This window comes from Lissotriton helveticus, chromosome 8 (genome assembly GCF_964261635.1).
Source record: "Lissotriton helveticus chromosome 8, aLisHel1.1, whole genome shotgun sequence".
Lineage (NCBI taxonomy): Eukaryota > Metazoa > Chordata > Amphibia > Caudata > Salamandridae > Lissotriton > Lissotriton helveticus.
Window position 1 is genome coordinate 1407220131 of NC_136069.1, and position 26989 is coordinate 1407247119.

Genomic DNA, 26989 nt, shown 5'->3' on the forward strand with positions numbered 1-26989 from the left:
ATGAGGTGAAAGGGTATTTCCTCCTCCTGGAAATGCCAAAGCCAACAAAAGTATTATTTAAAGTATTTTTCTAACAATTTTTAATCAAACAAATGAGCTTTCAAGCCTCCACTAAACTGAGCACCTCGTCCAGCTAGAGTTTCCTGCTAAAGAACAGAAAAAATAAAGGAGCATAGCTGCTCATACATAGACGATTTTTTATTGCAGCAGCAATTTCTCACACTTGAATTGCGCTAAAGTGTAGTTTGTCAAATACTACACTGCAGACTCACTTTTTAACCATAGTTACAATTTGAGGGAAAAGGGACGGAGCGATTAGCCAAGAATCTTCCTATGTATTTGAATTATTTGCAGGAATTGCAACATTTTGAGACCTTTTGATCCCATATGTCCCCCCCCGACAGTTGCGTTCACTGGGGCAGCACTTGGTGATTGTCCCTCGGATCAAACGTTGCCGGGCAGGAGGGCGTTCGTTTCGCTGTCTGGCCGCCAAATTATGGAATTTGCTGCATGTACATATTTGTGGTATGGACGGCCAGCTCGCTTTCAGGAAAGCCATTAAAACTTTCCTCTTCCCCTCAGTGTAGTTGTTAGAACTTGCTATTTCTGGTAGGCTAAGGCTGACGCCAAAGCCAGGCAGAAACCACCATTCTAGTCAGGGCAAGGGAGTCACCCGCCAAGATAACCCCTGCTCACCCCCTTGGTAGCTTGGCACGAGCATTAAGGCTAAACTCGTAGGCAATGTGTAAAGCATTTGCGCCAGCACACAACAGGTACAACATCCAAGGCACACCACAAAAGGAACTCCACACAAGGTTATATGAAAATAACTTCTGTATTGTCAAAACACATCAGATAGAAATCACACATGTACATTGTGCCAACTGGCACGGGCAATATTCACAAGGGATTATGTACAAGACAGGGCCACAGGGGCCACTGTCAGAATCAACACTTTTAGAAATAGAAATACTGTCAGAAATTAGAATAAAAGGATATAAAATCACTGTAGCACAAAATAACAGTTATAAATCACAACCAGCAACTACTGGTAACAGGTAAGTACCACCTACGCAACCCTAACCAACTTAGGAGAATATCACGCAGGGGACCAGGACCTCCCTAGGACCACCTGTACTGGAAAGAACAACCACCTAAGAATAAAATACATTTAGGGGTATCAGCAAGAACACATTACACATGATGCATCAAAACATTCATAGGTGTAGGGAAAAGGTAAACACATGATGTATAAAAACACATTCAGCGGTGTAATAATAAGGCACAAGATGCATCATAAACACATTCAGAGGTGCAGGGAAGGAAATCACATGATGCCTAAAACATTCAGAGGTGTAAGGAAAGAAAACACATGATGCATAAAAATACATTCAGCGGTGTGAGAATAAGGCACACGATGCATCAGAACACATTCAGAGGTGCAAGGACAAGGAAGACACATGATGCATAAAAACATTCAGAGGTGCCAGAACATAACTCAATAGCGCAAAAACACATGATGCCCAAAAACATTCAGAGGTGTAAGATCAAGGTGCGTAATCATATTAAATGCATTACATTTCCTAGCACCACATCACATTGCGCAAAACTCACAGTAGGCAAATACCATCACATGGATAATCACATTGCGCCTAAATAAAATCACATACCAGCCCCCATCTAATAAAGGGACTAAAGAGCCCTGAGTCCAGAATGTCAGGGCGCACTGCCAATGCAGCGCCAGTCAGGGGTGCGCCACTGGCGCAACACCTAAACGTTGCAGGTGCCCACTACTTGATGGGCACCTGGGAACAATCACAAGGGCCTAAACGGTGCAGCTGCCCACTAATTGCTGGGCAGCTGTGAGTCAAAACTGCGACAGGGTCCTCACTGACCCTAGAACAGAACTGCGCCAACTGTTGGGGCCACACAGGCTCTGAAAACACTCGTGTCACATTGCGCGGAACGTTGGAGCCACACAGGCTCTTAAAACACTTGTGTCCCCCAAGAGCCTCACTGGGCTCTAAACATAACACTCGCAGGCAGGAGGGGGCGGGCACCGGCAATGTGCCCGGCACCCCCTCTAACTAAAAATGGCCCCAGAGCCTTCTCAGGGCTCTACCACAACCACGTGGACAGGGAGCCTTGGGGCTCTAAACAGAGAAATGCCCCACGAGCCTCTCTGTGCTCGCGACACAATGTCCCCTGGACGTTGGAGCCATCTGGCTCTATCAAAATGGTGGGGCGGCCCACTGCCTTCTGGGACCGCACTAATTCTGCCTCCCGCCGGCACCCCTAGGCTTCTTCTGCTCCCATGGGGAGCGAAAACAGACATGCCCCACTCTGCCCGGCCCAGCCCTGACTCACCGACTGCTCGCGGCGGCTGGGTCTTCCTCTCTCCTGCTGCGGGGCTCTCCTTGCAGTACGGAGGCCTCGCGGCTCGGGCGGCTGGACTTCTCTCTCTCCCTTCACTCAGGAGCCCCGGGGCGGACACGGCAGGCGGTTTCCTTCTTCCGGTCTCTGACGTGCGGTGGGGGCAGGCACCGGCAATGTGCCCCGCGCCCCCTCCGCTACTCCTCAGCTCCTCCGGGGCTCCCTCAGCACAGGGGAGCCCCGCTACAGGCCGCAACACCCCGGGCAAATCTCCGGTCTCCCTCCATCGCATGGGAGACCGGCAACGTAGCCAAGGCTTCCCTCTCTGGCCGGCGGGCGGGACTTCCGGCTCGATCGCAGGCTCCGTCCCCGTCCCGACCACAAGTGCCTGACTACCTCTCTGTAGCCCGGCCGCGGCGGTGACCCAACGGGGGCAATAAGGAGGGGTGAACACCCTCGAAGTTAAAAATAAACATAGAAGCGAGGTGGGGACTCACTAAGGCGCCATACACGGGGTAGCACCCGAATTTAAATTATTAATTAGAATACGGGCAACATGCGGCGTGGGCAGCCACGAAAGTGAAAGTAAAGGGCTCTCAAGCGCTAGAGACAACTTCAAGCGCTCCTACAGCGCCTCCCAAGCGCCAGAAGCCAAGTAAAGTTCCAGCAAAGTCCTGGGGGGATAGGAAGAAGGTCCAAAGGATCCCAGGGAAAAGCAAAGTCCCCCAATCAGCCCAGGCAAGGCAGAGGGGTCCCCCAGAAGTCCTCCAGGCATCCAGGGGCTGGGCAGCACCCACCCCTGGTAGATTCAAGTCAGAAACAAGAACATTTTGGAAGGGGACACAGCCCCTTTTTATACAGAGAAATCCTTTGTCTAGCAGGGTGCAGGCAGTGTGAGAACCAGCTAGAACTGGTTATAGGGAACTCCTTTCAGTATCAGGGACAGAGGTGACAGTCACCCAGCGGGAGGTGGAGCCAGCATTGTGGTCAGGCAGGCACAGCCCTATTCACTCCCAGGTGCTATCTCCTCCCACTTCCCTGGCAGCAGATGCAGCCTTTCATCCACGGGCTGACTCAGACAACCTCCTGGGGGCTCTGCAGCCCCTGTCACCCTCAAACCAGACAGTCAATCCACAAGCAGGCCCAGGCACTCCTGGAGCCAGGCTCCAGCCAATCACATGCCAGGCACAGATTACACAAATATGCCAACTTCTAAAAGTGGCACTTCTACACTAGACACAATCATGCCGCATATACCATTGCGCAGCATTCAATCTAACGAGTTTGCACATACCAAACTCGACCCTGCACTCCCCACACATCAGGAACTACCATGGGCATACATATTCCCCATTCATTCCTATGGGAGGGCAGGTCACTCACCACACATACACAGAGAGCTCACGCACTTTACACTGTACCACAGTGAAAAAGTGCGCAGAGGCCTAAAATCACCAACCCCAGGTTCCAGAAACAGGCTAGGAAAAAGCAAAAAGTTTCGGGGTGAACCTGCCAAAAAGGGCCAGGTCCAACAGTCGTCTATTGGTTTTGTGATGCCTGCTACGATTTTTTCGGCTGTGTGTGCTATTTCGATCCTTGCAGCGCCGGAACGCCCCTTTGCTGGGGCAGCTGCGCGCTATAGAAAAACGGATAACATAACATAACATAACAATTGGAATTGGAACTGGGATCGTATCCTCCAAAACCATCAGTTTTGCAACAGAGTCACAAATGTCAGCTTCGAATGCAAAAATAGATTATCTGCTAAGCGTTGCATACTTTTCTCTGGTGGGTCACGTCCCCTCCACAGTTGTATGCAAATCATGGCCTTTCTCCTGATCTACTGCTATTACATACATGCATATTAATTGAATGCCTGACTTATTTTATGTTTTGCACCATTATGCATACGTACTCTTGCTCCTGCTTTTAGGATTGAATTACTTTGGTAACTGTTCCTAAAATGTTCCTAAAATGCCTTAGATGTCCATTCAGCGCTACAGAAAACTGTATAAATGAAAATAATTAAAAAATATATTTTTTTTCTGCATGGGGCGACTAGTACCGAGGAGCCATCTTCCCTATAACTCCACATAATATGAGTCTTGTTGTGAATAATTCACACCTAATTTACACACTTCGATCAGCCTTTCTCGTCCCTAAGTATAGGTGTGTTATTTGAGGGATACATTTCCTACTTTTTCACGTGGCGAAGCAAAGGAACTTGCAGCGCTGCGCTGCGTTGCATGAAAGCGACAAAACAGAAATGCTTCATATTTACAACGATATGGAATTTCTAATCTCTACTTATCACTTTTTGCACAACCTTTTTGGAACAATCTTGCACAAAACAATTTTTAAAAGTGTATTCCTCTTTCTCTGTGTTCTGCAGAATACAGCATACATGGTAAGAGGTGAACCAGTTTGTCACTAACCTAGTTTTACAAGTCTTTGTAAACCTGGGTTTGTGTCAAAATACATCGATGGATGCATGGGAATGTAAATGCTCCATCCATATAATGCTTAACTGATGCTAAGTAATGCAAGGATTCTCTAGTTAATTTCATCTGTTGGTGTGCCTTATAAAAGAATAACCCAGCTAATCTCAGATAGATGGGTTCTTTAAGGAAGTAATGAAGAATGTTTAAATCTCAGCTCTTGTAATTTATGAACATTGCAGATATAGCTTGGTCATAACCTACATCTTTTTAGGTCTCGCCTACGCAGCGCAGGTGCGCTGCTTAGGAAAAATACCTTTAGCAATCGCTTCGGTTTTTGTCCCAAAAACGTGCGCGTGTTCGATTGCCTTCAATGGCAATGCATGCATGTTTACCGATTCCCTTGTGGGAGCGAGCCTGACACCATATGTTTGTAATTAACTTACAAACACATTGTGCCCCTGGCTTGCTCCCGCAAGGGAGAATCTTTGTGTGCTGTCGGCCACACTCCCCTCAACCCTCCCACTTTTGGTGCACGCGTTTGTTGTAATAGCCTCTCTGGCGTTTGATCCGAATCCTTCATTACTTATCTTTGTACTCTTCAAAACCGTTCTCATGCTTCCTATCATGTATTTCACATAAATACCACTTTGAACAAAAATGTACGTACCAACATCGGTGTAACATGTTACAAACCAGCGCAAACTATAGGAGAAAGAGCAGTCACGTTTGGATAAAGGGCACCAGTGTATGAAACTGACTAACGGAAGCCAGAGGCACAAACTACTCAGTGCTCACATCAGAGTGGGTTGGCGGTCATTTTATGTCCCGTCAGTTGCAGCAGATGACTTGTCGGTGTGTACTTATAGGTGAGTGTGAGAGCGAGCGTAGTGTGTTGATGGTGTGCGATGGTTGCTGGGTCTGAAGCTGGAGTGATGTGTATAGAATGTGCACATTTTGCATGGACGCAGCTTCCAGCTTCACTAGCAGGGTGCACAAATAGACATAAGAGACCAATACTGACGACTATCCAAACAGGGTAGTTGTGATAATCTAACAGTACGGCTAGCTACAGGGACTGCAGTCCCAAATCACCTTTTTTAGGAAGACTGTTTTGTGAATGCCAAAGCCCCACAGGTAACTTTTCCTTGTCTGAGTCGCGTCTTTGAAACTGGAAGACCAATGGCTCCGGTGTAGTCGAAAACCTAATTTGAATGTACTGAGTTCTACACGTTTCCTTATTGTGCAGCAGCTGAGTGCTGCATGATGATTTTAGAAGAGTGGTGCACTGCTAACTTGTGCCTTCTCTTACAAGCGACACATGGGAGGTATTCGTTGGACCAAGCTGCTCTAATGAGGAAAGCCCGCCTGCACCCTGCAAACTACTCTGTCACCCTGGACAGATAACAGGTGCCCCCAATAGCCCTGCTCACCCACTGGGATGCGTGGAGCGGGGACACCAAGTCAGGAGAGCCGCTGAAGCCGGACTGTCGTGGCAGCTTTGGAGCTCTGCCATGCCTCGTGTCTTCCCGCTATTTAAGTGCTGAGCAGGTGGGCTGCATTCTCAGCACCGATTCGTAAAAGAACTTGCCTCCCCAGACTTCCAGCGGGAACAGGAGGGCGGGTGAGCATCAGCTGCTGCACTGTAGTCCCTGCAACCCCTGGCACATAGAGAAGTGGCCCAAGCAGAGTGCCTCAGAGGCCAGTGCGAAGCAAGGCCAGGCACTTGGTAAAAATGCCGCTTCTGGTGCTGGCCCCTAAGAAAGGGAGGTCCCAGTCTGTGCGTAAGTGTACAATAAGCAAGTGCAAGTGAGGGCTGTGCTTGGTTATCTGCAGAAAGTTTGAAAAGGAGGGCTGTTGTTAAAGGGAAGTGTGCAAATGTGCTTGAGGGTAGCTTGCTGCAGATACTGAGGCTTTGTCAGCACAAGAGGCCTGAAATGGCAGCCACCAATGCCTATGGGCATACCACCCTGAATGCTCCCGATTTCGGAAGGTTAGCTGGTTAATACTTGGATGGCAAACCGCCTAGGAATATCGTGTTCTGTAGGTATTTTGCCTCTCGCTGACAACAGTTGGTGCTTGCCCACACCACAATCACACATAACCTTCCTCGCTAATGCCACAATAAAAAAATTATATATTCCGCTCTCCTTTTCGTAATTTTTTTCCCCATTTATTTATTTTAAAAAATTGCATCACGTTTTACAATGTGCATGGCCCTTAACTTTGCACTCGAAAACTTAAAGACAATGAAAAACACTTTTGCCCTAAGACAGCACAGAGGACCCCGGGCTAAGTCTTTTCTTCCGCTGGTCAGAGGAACGCTGCTGCAAGCTACTGCAAGTCATTAATAGTCCTTATTAGCAGTTGGGAAGCACAAACAAAACCAGCCTTGTTGCAGTAATGTGCAATAATGTGCTGCATCGCTAAATACTTATAAGGTCACAAAGGCGAGACCGATTGCATTGAAAATGCTTGTTAGGTCTGTCTTGGAGACACATTTTGCTGTCGCACCAGTCTCATTTAATATAAAACACCAAAAGCATGCATACATATATGCAGATGCCTAGGGTCTGTCTTCTTCTTCTACTGGTTTGTTCAATGCTCATTCACATTTTACTTTGGCTGATAAGAAAATACAACATGGGCTAGCCCAAAAGCCATTGACTCTTGCACCGTACATTACATTTTTTTTCTGATTACAAGTTTTTTTCCACCTAAAAAGAACTGTAATTAGATGCTAGGGCTGGTGGACTTATACTTTACTTTTGCAAAAACTTTTTCATTCCTTATCTTTTTTATTTCTGTTTTATAGTAATCCGTGGGTTTAAAATATGCCTTTAGGTTACATAGATTCGAAGCTAATAGTACCTTTTCTTTGCACCAGTAAATATTATATTTTCATGTGAATTGCACTAAAACTGCAGATGGTTTCAATAGCTGTTCTTAGTGCCCTTGACTGATTTTTATTGCGAGCATAGGACCACCATGTTTAGGCAGCTGTTCTTTTTTCTATTTATTTTGTGAAATGTACGCTTTCCAGTGATTTTTAACTACTACTGCAACAACTACTTCTCCCCGTGCCCTTCGTCTGTGAACAATGCTACTACTTCCGCAGCTAATATAGTCCATTTTACGGCTCCTTTGGGAACAACTGTTCCCATCCTTTTTCTAAAGGTACCACTGTGAGAAACCCTCCGTCTCTGCTAATCCTCTACAGTACTGAGATCCACCTGTGGCCATAAATGAAGGGCACTAAGCAGTGTATTGAGCACAATAGTAAGGATTTTAAATTGGTATAATTGACTTACTGGAAACCACTGCCAGGAAGTCAAAGTCAGCTTCCTGTAACATACTGTATTATAGCACGCCCTGAGATGGAAAACTATATTTTCAAATGTCTGCGTTTTATCTATCAGTAAAATGACACCTAATAATGTGAGAGTGGAAATCAAAGCAACCCAAAATTTGAACTAGTTGGTTGAAGGTTTAGTGCAAACAAAAACATTGTCTTGTTTTGGCATTTTAAGGGTGAGAAAGACCTGAAGAATCTATCACATTTACTTGCAATACAATTAATTAGAAAGAGACTAACCTTAACCAAATACCCTTAACTGTTGATGATCTCAAATACATGATCTTTGATTAAAGTGACAGAATGCAACATTGGACTCAAATTGCTAATGACCTCGCAGAAAGTCTGTCAGGGGAGATCCTTCACATAAAGCTTACGTTTCAGCAACTTCATTTTTGCTGTGGGAGCAACTGGCTTTCTGGCCACAAACATCTGCTTGACCTGCCTGCAAAACCCTTGACCTGGCAACCCTATCTCCATAGTGCCACCAGGGCACAGTGGCATCAGTTCGACATTATTTATGGTATGGCTAACTGTCATGTCCTCAAAATGAAGAGTGTCACAAATGTTTGAGGTAACACAGGCTTTAAATCTTGAAACCTCATCCAACAACCACACCGTCCAACTGTCGCGCCCTCTTAATCTTCTCTCTCTGACAATCTTGTCTGATATTATCACATTCTAAACATGAGTGTTCTACTAGGCTTTATGTCAAACTTCTCCCTTGTAACAACAACACCCCAACACCATTACAAGCAAAATACTCTTAACACTAACCCATACCCACCCCCTCAACAGCTATGAACAAATGAAATAGAACAAAGAACATAGTGTCCTAGAAAAAGAGGTAAAAGGATAATAATACCAAGAGAAAATAAACATAATGATGAGAACAAAGCATTTAGTGAACATCATGGAATTAGCCAATAGACAATAATGGATCTCTGAAACTCACACTACCAAATCGTTGAGGTACATAGGTTTCCTGATTACTCTACTCCTTCTCCTCTGCACCACTGGCACTTCGCCATTTTCCCTCTGCACACTACAACTGTACATGTTTCTCTTGGTTTGTTCGGAGACCGGTTTATCGGAGGAAAAAAGAATCAGTTTGGGAACAACCACCACTCTGTTTTTGTTCCAAATATGGGCAACACGTGTTTTTATGGCATTCTTAAAACATTTAATCACTTCCAACTCTGGACACCGCTTGGGTGCTCTTATGTTCACAAAAACACCAACCTTGACTGCCATGTTTATTACTCTTTTGCAACTGTTGTACATCTCTTGCCCCTTATTTTGAGCTGCAATTTCCTTTCTCCTCCATTCTCCTACAGTATGGTCCACACACCCTTTATTCCAATACATCCAACCAGGACTCAGATTAGTGATTGAAACCTCCGTTTGAACAATTCAAATGGAGATTTTCCAGTGGTAGTGTGTGGGAACCAGGCAACCTACAGGGCAACTCCTTCTTCCAATCCAACCCATTAACCTTAGCCAACTGTATACCTTCCTTCAACATTTTCATGACTCTTTCAATGGCCTTTTGGTCTCTGGGTTATACAAAGCAGATGTCTTGTGCTCAATACCACACTCCTTCAAAAATGTTTCTGTCTCTTGTGAACAAAACTCTACACCAATATCCGTCAGTAAATATCGTGGAAAGCTTTCTTGTTTGAAAATATTTGTCATAATTTTCATAATAACAGATGAGGAGATACTTGAACACATGAACAACGCCACCCACCTAGAGTATAAATCCATTAACACCAGGAGGTGGTGTGCTCTCGTCTCACTGGACCTGAAATATCTATTGCTACTTTCTCCCATGGTATTTGGGAAGGGTCCTACAAACCATGGGTATTTCAATTGTCCTCAAACCTTTATCACACACTACACACTCCATACACTCTCTTATCAAACATTCAACATCATGATCAAGTCCTAGCCACCAAAAATCTCTGCAGAGCCTCCCTCTAGTTTTCACAATTCCAATGTGCCCCTCATGGGCTAATTGTAAGATTTTCAAACTCAACTTTCTAGCTGGAATCAATCTTGTTCCTCTCAACAAGAACCCTTTGGCTACCTCAAATTCATCCAACATTTTCTCCCAGCCCCCTTTGTACTTTCTAAGCTCAGTTGCATTCGACCTACCTGAACTCACAATACACATGACATGTCTTAATTCTTCTTCATTCTGCAGCTCTTCCAACCATTCACCTTTGCTTATGGTTCCATCTGTTGCCTCACATAAGCTTACCACATCTTCTTCACCCAAGTCATCACTACCAACAGAATCTGACTCAACCAAATTCACCAATCTCGACAAACAATCTGAAGAATGATTGCAGGCACCAAGGACATATTGCACAGAAAAACAAAAATCTTGTAAAGCTACTACCCATCTTTTGATGTATGATGAAATTGAATCAAGACCCTTCCCTGTAAATACTTCCACTAGTGGCTTATGATCCATTTGAACACCACATTTGATACCCCACAAGACTTGTCTGAACCTCCTAATGTACCAAAATACCACTTGAGACTCTCTCGTTATAACAGTTTAGTTGTGTTCTGCATCTCTGAGGGTTCTTGAAACACATGGTATCAATATCTCTTTACCTTCTTTCATATGAATGAAAAGAGCCTCCAGACTCTTTTCTCTCATAGTACACCACCTTGGTATGACACAGTGGGTCATGAGCCTGGAGGGAAGGAGCATTATTCAATTCTTGTTTTTCCTTGACAAATTCATCACTACACTCAGTATCCCGCACAAAGTCTGTCCTCTTTTTTAATAACTTTGTCATGCTGAATGTCTTACTGGCAAAGTCTTTGATGAATCTACTATAATATTCTACCATGCCTAGAAATTACGACAACTCTTGCTTGGATTTGGGTTCCTCCAGTGATTTGACCATAACAAACAATTCAGTGTGCGTTTTGATTCCTTTTTCCACAATTCTGTCTCTTAAGTAGCTGACTTTACTAATGGCAGACTGCACTTTTCAGCCTTGAGAGGCAGGCCCTCTTCGTGGAGCTTGAACAGAACTCTCCTCACATGTTGATCATGTTCATCAATTCTAGTAGTAAATATAAGAATGTTGTCTTTATAGCATCTTACGCCATGTAAACTTTTCAAAATCCTCATCATGATCCTTTAAAAAACTGCTGCTACCAAGATTAACCAAAATGGCATCCTTTTAAAGCAAAAAACTCCAAAGGTAGTTATAAACGCTGTAAAGTATTGGGAGTTTTTATCCAATTCAACCTGATTATAAGCTATCACTAGGTCCAATGTGGTGAAGATTTTGGCACCAGCAAAGGTCATGACCATTTCTTCTATGTTGGGTAATGGAAACCTGTCAACCACCACTTCCCTGTTCAGAGTTATCAAATCCACACACAGACGAATATCTTCATTACCTTTGCGAACAACTTCTATGGGAGCCAGCCATTCAGTTGTCTCTACTGCTTCAATCATTCCATACTCAACTAATCTTTCCAACTCCGCTACTTGTGATTGCATGTATATGGGAATTCTTCTCACTTTGGCCACTACTGGACTCGCATTCATCTTCAATCTTATTTTGTGTTTATAACCACTTAATCTACCTAACTTGCTTTGAAACAAATTTTTAAATTCCTTAATAAATTTGTGTTGCTCACAATCAATTTCATCTATTTGAACCTGAGGTATCTTGTTGGGATGTAGACTCACCCCTAACTCCTCCTGATGCTTCCACCTGAACAAATCATCACCTTGACACGATACATATACCTTACCAGATGTGCTATTTCCACTAACACTTATATCAGCTTTGAAATACCCCAACATGTCAATCTTTGCTCCTCTATAGCCACCAGGCTGTATATCCATAGCTTTGAGTTCTTTTATCTTTGTAAACAACTCTAAATATGTATGCCTAGAAATTATTGGAACCATTATAATATAATGGGGCCACCCACAAAAGTCCAAGGAACTGGGTAACGTTTGGTATACAAGACAATGGTCCTAGACTACTTAAGGTTACATTTTAGTTGTGAGAAGCATTCGTTGAGTAAAAATATATCAGGTACATATCGAATTCACATTGTATCATTAATGTACCAGCAATTCCTATACAATTCAAGCATGTATATCCTCAAATGACACAAAGGCACAAAATATAGCTCAAATAGTGTCCGTTTTATTTCTCAATTATTTTTGATCACAGATCACCATATTCAATGTTTCATTAGAGAAAGGTTGCTCCAAAGGGAGTGTGAAAAGGGAAAGTGCTCGTGAAGTGGGACAGATATATAGGAGGGGAATCCAACAGATAAACTAAGCAATCAGCTTTGCATTCTAATATTCTTAGTAAACTGGTTGTGTTTCACAGTGGCACCAGTTTTACAAATAGGCCTGTCCCTCATGTATTTACAAGTATTTATTATTTTCTGATGGTACATAGAGATTAATCATCTGTGAAAAGACAGGGCTGGGATGACGTCAGGTACAGGCCCACTGGGGGAGAGTGTCGACGTTTCGACGTTGGCACATGGCACTTTGTGTCTTACCCACACTTACTTCTGTCACATTTTCTTTGTCAGCAACTTTCACCTCATTTCCAGCCTTGCGTTCTCCCACACGCTTCATCATGTTTTCTACCTGTTTAGCAACAAGTAGGCTTGTCCTTCATCCATATTTTTCAACTTATCTTATCACTGTTGCAACATAAGACAAACTGGTCTCTAATCCTCTCTTCAACTGCACCACCAAATTTACAATTCAAAGCTAGTTTCCTCAAATTTGTGACAAACTCTTCCACTGATTCATTCAGACCTTGACATCTCAAACCAAAATTATGGCTCTCCAATATAGAACTCACTCGCGGTAAGTAATGACGACCCAATCTGGCTATAGCTATTTCAAATTCATTCAGATCACGAGCTTCGGCTTGCAGAAATTATGATAAATTCTCTAACACATCCTGTCCCTCTGCCCCTAAACACACTCAAATTGGTACCACATACATGTGCATAGCTGCTGAAGACATTATTCCACTTGGCCCACCCAATTAAGGAATCTCCTGGAGACGGTAATAAAAAAACAGAGTAGGCGTGACATTTTGGATCTTGTCTGCACTGCCCCTTTTACTTTTGTTTATAAAATTCAATGTATGTGAAGATGAAGTGAAGAAAAAGCACATTCCACCTCGAAGTACAACTGAAACAAAAAAACGTCAAGATATTGTATTCAAATTGAGTTCCATAACAGAAAAGTATTTGTCCACACTTATTTAAAAACGAAATCGTCAAACAAAAATTCAAGATGTGACTTAGTTGGTTAAATTCTGAAGTGTAGGTCTTGTCACAAATGTTTGTGTAGACGAAACAAAAGAAGCAATTAGCAGCCACCACTTGCAGCCGTGGCCGGTAGTGGGAATACCGGCCGGGCGGTGACGTGGGGAGAGGAAGGGGCAGGGTTGGGGGGTAGTAATGTTTGGATTACAGAGTTTAACTGGTAAGTAAATATATAAATATAATAAAATGAATTTAGTTGCGCGCACTGCATTGCATTTGGTGATGCTGTGCACGCAACGAAATTCGTTTTATTTATTTATATGTTTACTTCCCTGTTAAACTCTGTAAGCCATACAATACTACCCCCCACCCTGCCCCTCCCTCTCCCCATGTCACCGCCCGGCCGGTACTTCCACTACCGGCCACGGCTGACCACTTGTAACAAACATGCATGCCCTCCTTCAATCTCCTCTGGGGCAGGATGGGTGCTGAGTTGACTTGCAAAGAAACACCTAACAGCAGAGCCTTTCCCTCCACACGCTGAGCCGCAACTCGTGAGAAATAAAGCCACAACTCTTCACATACTTAAAATCATCAAAGTACACATTACGGAACGTGCCCTGGTATGACTGACAGTAACGTTCTGGCCCTCAATCTACACGTGCTAAGTCTGCACGGCTACGGCCTCCCCTGGCTTGAGTGAAGATACAGCGTGACAACGTAAACAACATAAAACACAGCCTCATTACATTATCATCAGTCTGACCTGGCTGAAGTGTATCTGCACACTGAGAATTGTCCACTTGGCTGTTTGTTCACTTGGCTGAGCGTCATGCCTGCTCCAACAAGCACTCGTTGCACCACACAGTTTTGTATGAAAGCGGGAACTGTAGCCAGTCACATGTGTCGCGTTGTTGAGGTGTATCTTCAGTTCACGATTTCAGATCCCATCAATTGTTGCCAAATTTGTGATGTCCTCGAAATGAAGAGTGTGACAAATGTTTGAGGTAAGACAGGCTTTAATTTTGACACCTCATCCAACAATGACACAGTCCAACTGTCGCTCCCCCTAAATGTGTTCTCTCTGACAATATTGACTGATCTCATCACATTTTAAACATGAGTGTTCTACTAAGCTCTATGTCACACCAACATCCCTGATTTTCTCAAACCAGGACCTCATGCGAGTCATGGCGAACCCAAACAAAGAAAAAACACAATGGTCCTTATGCATAGGAAGAAAACTCCCTACTAGTGCCATTGTTTTTTGGTTTTCTGAAACAAACTCCCAATTAGTGTCAGTCTAAAAGGACCTCTGAGGCATTTCCCTGATGTAGAAACATTTAGTCATGGAAATAGATATAACTAACTTTGCGTATATTACACTCCATTTGTGAGAGTGTATGAACAGACAAACATGTGTCAAACATATGCCCATTGCTCACTTAAGTCTAAGTGATGTATGCTGTATAGTTATAGTGACATTGCTGGGTAGTCGTGTTCCTAGATGTATGTCAGAAAAGGTGAGCACAGCTAGCACATGAATAAAATGTTAAGGTGTTAGTTATTCAAAATTATATGAATGTGCACCACTGATCATAGTTCTTATGAAAAACCGGGTCACTGGGAAGACCTGTGATGCTTGCATTATTCCATAAATCAGGTTCATGTACATTCAATGAAGTTTAAAGCTTTGTGAACTGCTTACTCCATCATTTCATCAGTGACTTCATCCATCAACAGCAAGAACCCATCATACAATCCTAACCCAATTATATGCATTCAGTCATATTTATGCATTAATTCATAATCTGCATAATACCCTCTTACACTGAACTATTAATCCAGGTTCCCACACCCAATCATTTACCCATCCACAACCACTCAAACATGTATTAATCACCCAAACCCATAGTTGCATTCAACTACTTATGCACCCATTGTGATATGCACAAAAGCCACCCAACCGAATATTTATGCCTATACACATCTATCTTTAAATGCCCATTTGTGTGTTTACCTGAATTCATTTGTACATGAATGTGCATTTTTTTTGTGATAAGTGGGTATGTGTCTCTCTTTGTATCATCTATTTATTGTGGGGTATGTACTGGCATCGGTATGTTTGTTATCTGTTTCTGTCTTTAAATGTATGACGCAACAAAGTAGAACTATACAACATAATGCAACAAAGAACATGTTCACCTAGAATAATCCTAACCTATTAGCTTTGCCAGTGCTTTTGTTCATGTGGGATAATGCAGATCTGTTAAGAAAGTCTTTGTACCATATTGATTGTCCTTACTTTTTAATGAAGAACATTAATTGGCATGATGTCCTGACAGTTTCCAAAATAAATGGGGTTAGCACCTTTCTGGGGAGTGCAGGATTTTCCTGTATGTTTTTGAGCAGTTTTAATACAACCATGATTTTTACATTTCCTTAATAGAAAGTTCTCTTACTCTATTCCATTTTTCCATCTTTTCCCTAAACATGCTTGTAAGTCCACAAGATACTCCCTGACTTTCCTCAAGCTGGCACAGGACTCCAGGAAAAGTCCAGAAGACATGGGACACTGGCAGTTTTCCAGGCGTATTCACAAGCATAATTCCAATTACTCCATGTGCAAATTATATTACTGCACTCACTATACAGATGAAATGTTTTCTCCAAGGAAAATCCATTTGCCCCAGAGCCCGACTAATTTTGGGAGTCTTGTCTTTCCTTCCCAACATGGAAAGTTGGTGTACTCATACGCTAAATGTGATTAATTCACCAACTGTTTTCAGAGTGGAAAATGATCTTCTAAATGTTTAGGAATATCAGCAGGTCAACATGTCTGTGGGTGTTCACCAACATTTGCACTCCCTCTCAGGAAAGCCCACAAGCCCAGTCCTGTGAACAAATTTGCGCATAGTTAAAATTCAACCTTAAGGACAGACCTTTAATTAAATATAAATTCACCCCATCATTGGAGTAAAGATGTGCTCTTAAATGTTGGCATTTGCTAACCTAACCTTTAGTTTGTTAGGTCAACTAATTTTGTGAATTGCAACTGTCTTATTTTCCAAAAATTCAGATACTATGTAAATTGCAACTATCTTTATTTTCAGAACAATTCCAATGTAATTAAAGGTGACTTCTGAAATTCCTACTCTCCTATATGCCTACATCATGTATTCCTGTGTGACCATGGCCATTCTGTATCTTACATGAGCGGATTTTGCGTATTGGCAATCCGCGGATTTGCGTATTTGCGTATTTCGAAAATACGCAAAATCCGCGGATCCTAGCGTATTTTTTTTTTTGGTGTGTTCGCACGGGTTTCTGCAAGTCGCGAGGGTTTTATTGTATAAAACGCTCGCGAACGTGCAGAAACCCGTGCGAACACAATGTGCCTGGGTATTGCGCTCGTGAAAGTCAAGGATGCAAAGTCTATCCAGCATCACAGCTGATTTTCGACGGTAGGTTTGGGAAGAAGGCACATCTGCCCAGCCTTGACAACGCTTACGATTGTTTTTGGGCTGATGAATGAGTCACTGAATTTAAGCTTCAACTAGGGCACATGCTTTATTGATATCTATAAGTGCTTCCTGTTGAGGTTTAATTTTTGTGCCAGGACCATCGTGCCAGAATGAACCCTGCCCTTCATATTTATTCAAGAAGACGCCACCGTTTTGTGCCATACCTCTACTCAATTGGAGTACTTTCTACTGGATAATCAGTAAGTGCTACCTCGTTGGGTAAATGTATAGTGCTTTTACTATACTACAGCTTCCTAAAGTGCCAGAGAGTTGTCTACAGCGACCATGTGTGTGTTACTATGCAATCGCCCCGAAGGGCGCAGGGGTCCCTTGGGTGAGCTGCTGCTGTAATTTACAATGGCGCCAGCAAGCTGCCAGCGCCATTGTAAAATAGTTACAAAGTTAGCTTGCACAGGAAGCACTTAGATAAAATAAAGCAGCACCTGCTTCGTTTTATCTAGTGGTTCCTGTGCAAGCTAACTTTGTAACTATTTTACAATGGCGCTGGCAGCTTGCTGGCGCCATTGTAAATTGTGGGGGTTCAACTTTTGAACCCGTTACGTCCGCGCGGATTTTTTTTTCGGATTTTGTGGGAAATCCGTAAAATACGCGGATTGCGGATTTCCCAAAAATCCGAAAAATCCGTGGGCGTAACGGATTTACCGCTCACACTTACTCTTAGTACATTGCTAGGTGAATTTTATGGAGTCTGGAAGGAGTTAAAAATGTGTGATGCAGTCGGAAAATGTTTAAATTTAGTGCCCTAAATTGGTAAGATTCATATGAGATGTGTGACTATTAGGCTCATGCTTCATTATAGTTACATTTTACTAATCTGCACACAAATCTATTGTCCACCTATCAAATTAATATGCTTGAGTCACCTTTATGAGATGCTCCAAAGTCTTAAAAGCCCAGAAGCAGTCTCTTCCCAGGCAATGGCAATTTGAGTCGCAAATTACACCTCACTCAACAAATTTGCTCCTGAAGAGCATAAGAGACACATCTTATCAAGCATTACTCCATGAACATTATTACTGTTGTATCCCACACATTTGAATACTCTGTGGTCATGGATCCCATTTGACTTGTTACCACAATCTACAGAGCTAGATGTCATGACCATAATTAAAAATATATCCGCTAAAGCAGCATTAGAGGAATTACCTCCTCTCAACTCATTCACTTATCTAATAAACATCATAGATGCTTTCCAGAACTGCAGGCCAGTAGTCTCTAATTCAACCTCTATATCCCTCATACAAGACTGTGACATTAATGCTATTGCATTAACTGAATCCTAGTTCAACCTATGCTTCACAGCACTATTATATCGTACACTACCACTGTGAGAAATTGGATTACTGGTTGAGAAGGGTGAAACCCTAATCAAGCAGCAACCACAATCATTGACAGTGCGAGGCACAGGCAACCCCAAATTAACCTGTGCTCAACCCTCTGGTAGCTTGGCACAGAGCAGTCAGCATTAACTAAAAGGAAATCTGTAAAGTATTTATGCAGCACTTCAAACAGTAATAGATTAAAAACACAACACTAGAAAAATCCCACACCAATTTAGAATAGAGCAAAATCTGATAAATAAATCAATACTAAAATAATATAAATCCAATCAGTATAACTTGAGATATTCAATTTTATAGCACCAAAAAGCTGAAAGCGCCACTCGAAGTTATCTGGTTTTGAGAGACCAGGAGAAAGTCACAAGTTCGGCCGTCAACGATGGAGCGTGGGTCTGAAACAGAGACCAGGATAATCCTGCTGAAAAAATACCTCCTCAGTCCAGTGCAAAGAGTCCCGTTCATGGTGGAGGGGGCATTGCAGTGTGGAGAGCAGGCTTGTCATCTCAGACAATCATTGCTGTAGCACACATCCTGTTCTTGTAGTGGGCATTAGGACTAGAGCTTCTTGATGGCGGTCCCGACGAGTGGGCAATGCTGTAGCATGGAAGGTCAGGTTGATTGATCTTTGCGTTTGACAAGGTTTTGGCACCAATGGACCTGTTTGCACTCATGAAGAAGCCAAAAACGGGGCATCATATGGGTGTCAGTGGCTTACTCCAGCCAGATTTAGGTGCTCATTCAGGTTGTTGGAAGCCTGTTATGTCCATATAGCTTTCAATAGGAGGCCTGAAGACCAGTCTCTGGACTCACTCTGGTAGTGGGTTCAGGTGCAGGTCCAATCCCTCTGACTCAGGCAGGAGGGCATAAGTGCAGCAAAGCAGCAGTCCATCTAGGCAGTATTTCAGAAGGGCAGTAGTCCAGCAGAGTGGCAGCCCTTTCAAGAGCACAGCAATCCATCTTCCTAGCAGAGTCTCCACAGGTACAGAAGTGTACTGAAAAGTTGGTGATTGCAGTCCAATATTTACACTTGGTGCCTTCTTAGAAGTAGGAGAAGCTTCTAGAGGTTTCCCTTTGAAGTGCACAGGCATCCTACCTCCACTGCCCTGGCTACAGCCTAACTACAGGGGCATGCAGCCCTTCATGTGGAGGCAGGACACAATCTATTCGAATGATCGTTGGGCTGTGCTCTGCTCCACCCTTCACTCCTGCCAGTGATGGCCCATCAAGGCACATCTAACTCTCTACTGTGTGTTGCTGTATAGGAGAAATACATAAAGCCCAACTGCCAGCTTACCCAGTCATGCGACTCAAACACAAGATACTTTGCCCTGTCTTTGGTCTCCTCCTTGAACTGCATTGGCTAACAGTGGAAAAGCGCATCCACTTTAAGGCTTTGTGTGTTACTCCTAATATTCTGTATTCCCATTGGGGTTGCATCTTGTCCAGTCTTCTTTTGTGGTACCAACACTCCCGCCGCCTTCGCTCAGCTGATCTTAATCTGGCCACTGTTCCACATTTTAGGAAAGCCAGAGCTGAAGGCCACTCCATTCATGTCAAGTCCCCTGTGCTGTCGAACTCATTACCTCTCCCAATTAAAAACATTGCAAACCAATTGGATTTCAGGAAATCCCTGAAGACATGGCTCGTTTCCTTCCAATAGCTGCTCTTTCTGTCAGGCAAATGGTGACAGTTTATTAATCTGCAAGGGCTAGCACTGAAAAGCCCTGTTTTTGGGGCAGCTATGAACTTAATAAATCCCTTTAACATAACATAACGGGCTGCAGGGCTCTAAATGGCTAAGGCAGGAAAATTTTAACTTTGCAAAAGTGGCATTTTCAAAATTGTAAACAAAAATCCCACTTCTCCATAGGAGAGGATTTTTCATTGCAGTTCCATAGACACCAAAAATTAACTGGTTACATGTTCCCATTTGAAAGTTACAGCTTATTAAAAGTAATGGGGTATTTCAAATATTATCCTATGGTAGAGGTAGGCCTTGTAGTAGTGAAAAATGAATTTAAAGATTTTTCACTACCAGGACATGTAAAATGTAAAGCTACATGTCCAACATTTTAAATACATTGCACCCTGCCCTCTGGGTTGTCCACAGCTTATCTCAAGGGTGACTTATGTGTATTAAAAAGTAAGGAAATAACAGGTTGTTTTTGCAAGGTCGAAATTGCAGTTTAAAACTGAACATACATGCTGCAATGTCAGACATGTTTAAAGGACTACTTAAGTGGGTGGCACAATCAGTGCTGCAGGCCCACTAATAGCATGTAATTTACAGGCCCTGGGTACAGCTAGTGACACTTTAGTAGAGGCTTACAAATGCATTGAATATGGCAATTGGGTATAAACCATTTCTATCATGTTTTAAGGAGAGAGCAAAGGCGCTTTAGCAGTAATTAGTAGTGGAAAGTGCACAGAGTACTAAGAGCCAACAAAAATGGGTTCAGAAAAAAGGAGGGCGAAGGTAAAACATTTGGTGACCCTACAAAAAGGGCTACGTCCAATAACCAGTAAGATACAACATCCTCTAATTTGGTATACCAGAAACAAATCATTAGAGGTTTACTTGTATCTACAAGGAGTTCTTTAACTGCAAAGTGGCTATCTCAATAAGCGCTTTGTTTTTGTTTCAACCTGTATTAAGAAAAAGTAAAAAACACGCATATGCTCATCCTCAATACATTCCTGTCAGACAATGATGTATATGACAACATTACACCTTCCACACCTACAACACGACCTAGGACATCTGCCTTCGGCTGTTGTATAAAAAAGGACCCCCTCATACAAACTCTAATCCCGTCATGTTGGATTAGTCAGTCCTATTCTTCATTCCTTTGAAGCATCCTCCACATACTAAACCAGAGACATAAATTATAAAATCTAGAGATCTCAGAAACATTGACAAAAAGTATTGACAAAGCAAATATGTCTGGCTTTGACCTGACCTATACAAAAACTTGCATTCACAAATGGACACAGACTTTGTGTTGTAACTCTGTATCACCTGTGTCTTTGCTCTGTTTTAAATTGTACAGAGATATGGTACTATTATACAGGCTTGTGGTTCTACTGCCCTGCAGCTCTGCACATTTTGGGAATAAAAATGGGCTATGTACATGAGAGGTACAACAAATGACTGGTTGCACTGAGCTTCAGCTCACATAGTTTATTCGAATGTGTTTGCATCCCATAGCACATTAAAGCCAGACCTGTTTATTATTCATATACATATGATTTGTTCTAGCTGATGAGAAGCAATGAGTTTAGTTGTCATGGAGCCAAACATGTCAGATTTACTCTCATTTGCTCTACTGCCATGGGCCAAGACCAAAGCCAGACATGTTCTCTCCATCCCTCCACCTTACATAATGCAGCAGATGGTGAACGGGTCACTTGTTTTGCTCTGTGTTTCCGTTTTGGCAATGTTTTCCGTAGAACTTCGGGCCTTATTTATGAGAGGGTTGTATAATGTTTGCACCATGCAATGTGGTGCATGCATGACACAAACCTCAAAGTCAGATATTTGAAGCCAAGCAAAGCCACTTTACGTGGCTCTGAGTGTCATAATAAATCTGGAGTAATGCAATGCAGCGCAAATCAATGTGTTGAGTTACTCTGCTCTCGGTAGGCTTTCCATGATGGATTTTGACTCATTCTCAGATTTACAAGAACTTGTGAACCATGGGATGCACCAAAAATGTACACCTTACCAGGGTCGGTGTAACAAGGAGAAATAACCCTATTTCTCCTTGTTTCTCACTCCTTTTATGTGTGCCTCATTCTGCACAAAAGGCAGCCATGCACCTTGCTGCCAAAATGGCGCCAGTGCAACGGAAAGGATAGGAATACGCCATAGTGCCTCAATTACAGTGCATTCCTGCTTCGTCCCTGTCGCATAGTGCAGCACACCAAGGTGACTTTCTGCGCTGCGTGACTTCCTCACAATGAGGCCCTTAACCACAACTGAATGTAACATAAGATGAAAAGTTCCATCACAATATTGCATAGCTCTATGCTGCACCTTTATATGAAGTCTGGCGATAATTTATCTTTTTCATCTCTAATTAAGGATTCATAAATAGAGGAATCAATAAATAAATACATGAAGTATGTGCATAGCACATCAATGCAATCCGAATACCTCAATAAAATAATACTTTTTTTGAGGTGGAGGGAGAGGGGTCATTATTTGGTCACGAAAAATGCAGTTTATGTAACAATTGTCATTTTTTTTTATTTATTCCACTGTTGTGATTTAGGTTTCTGGGCTGGCATTGAAGAACACTGTGGAATTTGCACAATGTAGTTGAATTTTCAAACAAGACATTACATCATTTATTTTTAGTTGAAAGCTTTCAAGCCAGAGACATAATTCAGACTACATTTCCTAATACTTTTGAGCGTCACAAATGTTATATGTATTGTAATAATAAGGACTCGTTCCACAAGTAATTATGCGGTGAGCCAAGTTCTTTATCTTTTAACAAACTTCAAGTTGTTAATACTCACCTTGTGAAAGAGGACACAGAGATAGTCCAGTGACATTTTTTTCTTTTTCTTCCAGGAATCATGCCAAATCTGATTTATGTAATTATTCCAACAATACCATTACTGTTACTGATATTAGTAGCGTTTGGGACCTGCTGTTTTCAGATGCTTCACAAAAGGTAAATACCAAAAACGTCTCACGATTTTGGCAGTGAAATCACTTCTGCTCCACTGAATCCCTTTGATTGCTTTTGAAAAGAGTTGATAACACAGTAATTAAATGCTCTCTCCTTTTCTCCTGCTGCATTATTCTTATGACTTCTGTTGTCCCTGTTAATTTGCAACAATTACTGATCGAAAACCAGGGATACTGTTTCGGTAAATGTAATGCAAATTTATTCTCAATCATGCTCAGAAGCGTTCCTTATTTTCTCTTTTTTTGCAGCGAAGCAAGCTACAACTGCATGAAAACCCCCACCCCTATTACCATCTGACTTCCTTGCGGAAAGGTTACATTCCACCTTGGTATATGCACCTGGTTTTTATTTCTTTGCATTTAATTTAGAAAAAGCAGCTTCGTGAAGGGACTGTCTGCTGATTATGCTCCTGGTTATGAGACTGCACAATTACTGTTATTTGTAGATGCGCACTTCCTTCCAAGTACTTGATAGCCGCCTTTGCAGAAACATGAATGTTTTTGATCATCCCTCCTTGCATTCACCCGGACTCAAGTGACAGGGAGCTCGAGCAATTCAGGCATCCTGTGTACAAAGAGGGTGCTGTAATAACTTGTGGTGAATCTTACGGAAAAAAAATGAATGCTTCTAATCAGCAGGTTTAGTTTCCTTGAGATGTCAGATATCTTGAACAGTTCAAGCATTTCTTCACTTCAAAGTTGCTTTATGATCTATTTGTCTGTGCTTTTTGCAACTTTGTCGAGAATAAGCAAACGCAGATTCAGCCAGATGAAACAATGGCCAATTTGGAGACCAACTCTGTGTTCAAGCATAGCTGAGCCTCCATTTGACATAGAGCTAACTGTATTACCCCCGCATCGAAATAATTGGCTTTGCTACTCTCCATGCTTAGTTTGACCAATGAATAATAATCCCACAATATGACATCGCTTCCCATTCTTGCACAGCCACGCATGAACTCCCTGCAGTGATCACTACTTTATAGTTTTTTTTATTTTGTTGAGTCCCTTTCAGCAATAAAAGAGTTGCAGCACATGCAAGGTGTTGAAGATATGCGGATGTGGGCCTCCACTATGTAATGTAAGTAGTATGAGATTAATCTCAGAAGCACATTGAAACAGCAAAGCCACAGAATTTCAGATCTTGCAATCTATTGGTGGGTGGCAGACACACAAGTTTATTAAACAAATGTCAGGGGCAGTGGAAGTGGAAGTGACATCATATACCCAATGGCACAATAAGGTTGGCCTTTTGCCGAACCTTTAGTCAGTCATCATCTTTCTAATTTCAGCTGAACGGCTGGGGGATATACACGGAGGGCCTCATAGGCCCTATGGGCACTCTTGCGCTGCCGGAAAGTCACTTTTTTTTATTTTTTGGTGGCGCAATGTGCGAAAGTCATATATATATATATATAAGGCCAATTAAAGCCACGTTACGTGTTTTTACATGGCCTTATAAATATGTGCCCCTTTAATGCAGAAAACAGCTTGAACAGGTGTTCCATGGGTGTTGCTGGGGGCGTTCCCAGCAACATCCATTGGTTTTTGACACTGCTCCAGATTTGCGAGAAATTGTAAGTTTGAACCAGCACCAAAAACCTAAGTATCCCCAGGGAGGTGTAAGAGAGGCTCAAGGAGGAGAAATATCTTTATTTCTCCTTGTTTTTCCTCGTTCTATTGTGCTGCATTCTGGGATTGTTTTTGTGCAGGAAGGTTTCCTTTCCCCGCAACACAGGCACCGTAGCACCATGTTGCAAGTGTGCCTGTGTTGGAGCACGGCAGCCCATTGTGCGCCGGCGCAGGGGAAAATGACAGGAATGCACCGTATATAATAGATATTCCTGCCTTTTTCTATTGCCGTGTGGTAGCAGAGCAGCAAGGCCTTCTGCGCTGCCGTATGGCAAAAAAACCATAAATGAGACACAGAGTATACGCTACATAAAGTAAGAAGGAAGTTCTACGCTGAAGGTTCTTTCCATTGCCTTGATGATCCTTAAGGACAGGGATAGCAAGGCATGTGTCAGAGATACCTAAGGACACACCAGGGGTGTGTGGGTTGTACCTCTGTTGACCCCTAATTAATTTCCATGGCGGAAAACCACTTCCAGCAGAATGACTGGCCCAAGAAACCTACAGAACATAACATTTAAGAAATATTTTTAGGAAAATACCAAACATGACAATTTTTCTTCTGCCTCCCTTGTCTAGCAACATACATTTAAGGAAGAGTATACCATATATTTTTTTCTTGCATATTTGAGAGTGCAATACTTGACATTCACTAATGTTGTGAAAAGTTTTGCACACAATAAGCATATTAAACTCTCTTTGAAATTCTGATATACACTTGATTTATTCCTTCTAGGAAAATAAAAAATAAAAAAAACTATTTTCAAATTCTGCACACCACAAACAAAGTATTAGTGGGAGACAGGCATAATCATAAGTTGTTTCTTAAGGTATTTGACAGAGTGTCTGGAGGGTGCATTGGGAAACTGCATAACCTGACTCTTGGATTTCCACGGATTTGCTGTGCTACTCACCTGGTCGTTCGCCCGATTCTGGGGCTGGACTCATTGTTTGCTGCTGCTAGCGGGACTGCGAGGACCAGACTGCCGTGCGGTTCTCGATCCGCCACACCTGGTCCTCTTCCCGCCTCCACCCCCTGCCAAGCCATAACTTCTCGTGGCCCCCGCTCCGCTGGTGCCGCTCGTGCAGAGTGTCTGGAGGGTGCAACGGGAGACTGCATAACCTGACTCTTGGATTTCCCCGGATTTGCTGGGCTACTCACCTAGTCGTTCGCCCGATTCTGGGGCTGGACTTATTGTTTGCTGCTGCTAGCGGGACTGCGAGGACCAGACTGCCGTGCGGTTCTTGATCTGCCGCATCTGGTCATCTTCCCGCCTCCTCTACTTCCGTCCCACTTAAGCACCCCATAGTCGTGCAAGCGGGACGCTCGCGCGCGGGCCCTGGGCGAATCCGTTGTAGCCCGAGTGAGACTGGACTGGGCCCTCCCTCTAACTCCTGGCATTTGGCTTGGAACAATCGTCGGCTCAATGATACGGAAGTAAGTGGGAGTATCTGCTGAACATTGGACAAGCAATGCCTGCTCACAAAACACGGAATAAGACCGTGGAGGGGTCATTGCTTTTGGGAACATTAGACAATTTCATTACCAGAACTAACACAGTGATTGATCAGGGGATCATTTTAATGGAAAGGCGGGTGTCGCAGGACTTGTCATTGGCAAAGAGGTCCTCTATGGGGTACCTAGCTAATGCACGTACACCCGAACCCACCCATGGATCAAATACCCCCGACATAGAGGTACTTATACATAGTCCCCCCAGTTCGCATGGTTCCTTCTGCTCCCTTCCTGCGCCAAATGTTCACACATTTGCAGACACGGTAGGAGATCTAGAGGCGCTGAAGGAGGTTGTAGAGGTAGGAGAGGATAGCTCTCAAAAGTCATATAACATGAGACAGCTAAGAGGGAGAAAGGAAGGTGCTATCCCAAAAAAGAAACAGCCGGTGTCTGCTGCTGCTAACAGCAAAAAACATAAATCCACTAAAGGTCTGGGGGAAAACTGTTTAATGTCTGACTTAAAGCTGTCGCCAAAACGTACTTCTCACCATCCCAGCGTGGACGGCGTTTGTCCTGTTGCCCTAAGCCGGGATGCGATCCCAGGAAATAGTGGTGATAATAACCTAAACACCAACACACGTAGCAGAACACTTCCCGTTGGTATAGAAGAGGCTTCCCTCTTAAATAATTTGGCATCCCTTTTAAAGTCGCTACTTGCTCCACTAGAACTAAGACTCACGGGGATAGAAAAACAGTTACACAAGCTAGAGACTGAGGTGAAGAATAATAAGGGCGGCGGGAAGCCTAAGAACCAGTTAACGAGTAAAGATAAAGCTTCTGTAGCCCCCACTGCTCAGTTGAC

General features: G+C 43.1%; 1 protein-coding gene across 4 annotated transcripts in view; it reads left to right on the forward strand.

Annotated features, from left to right (window-relative positions):
- CHODL (chondrolectin) overlaps positions 1 to 26989 on the forward strand; it is a 354289-nt gene that overhangs the window by 244366 nt on the left and 82934 nt on the right. For 2 of the 4 annotated variants that reach the window (XM_078656212.1, XM_078656215.1), the window contains one exon: positions 22920 to 23022. In XM_078656212.1, coding sequence (XP_078512338.1) covers positions 22920 to 23022 — 103 coding nt within the window. Of the gene's footprint in view, positions 1 to 22919; positions 23023 to 23288; positions 23369 to 26989 lie in introns of all 4 variants that reach the window. The other 2 variants (XM_078656213.1, XM_078656214.1) reach the window with 2 other exon arrangements.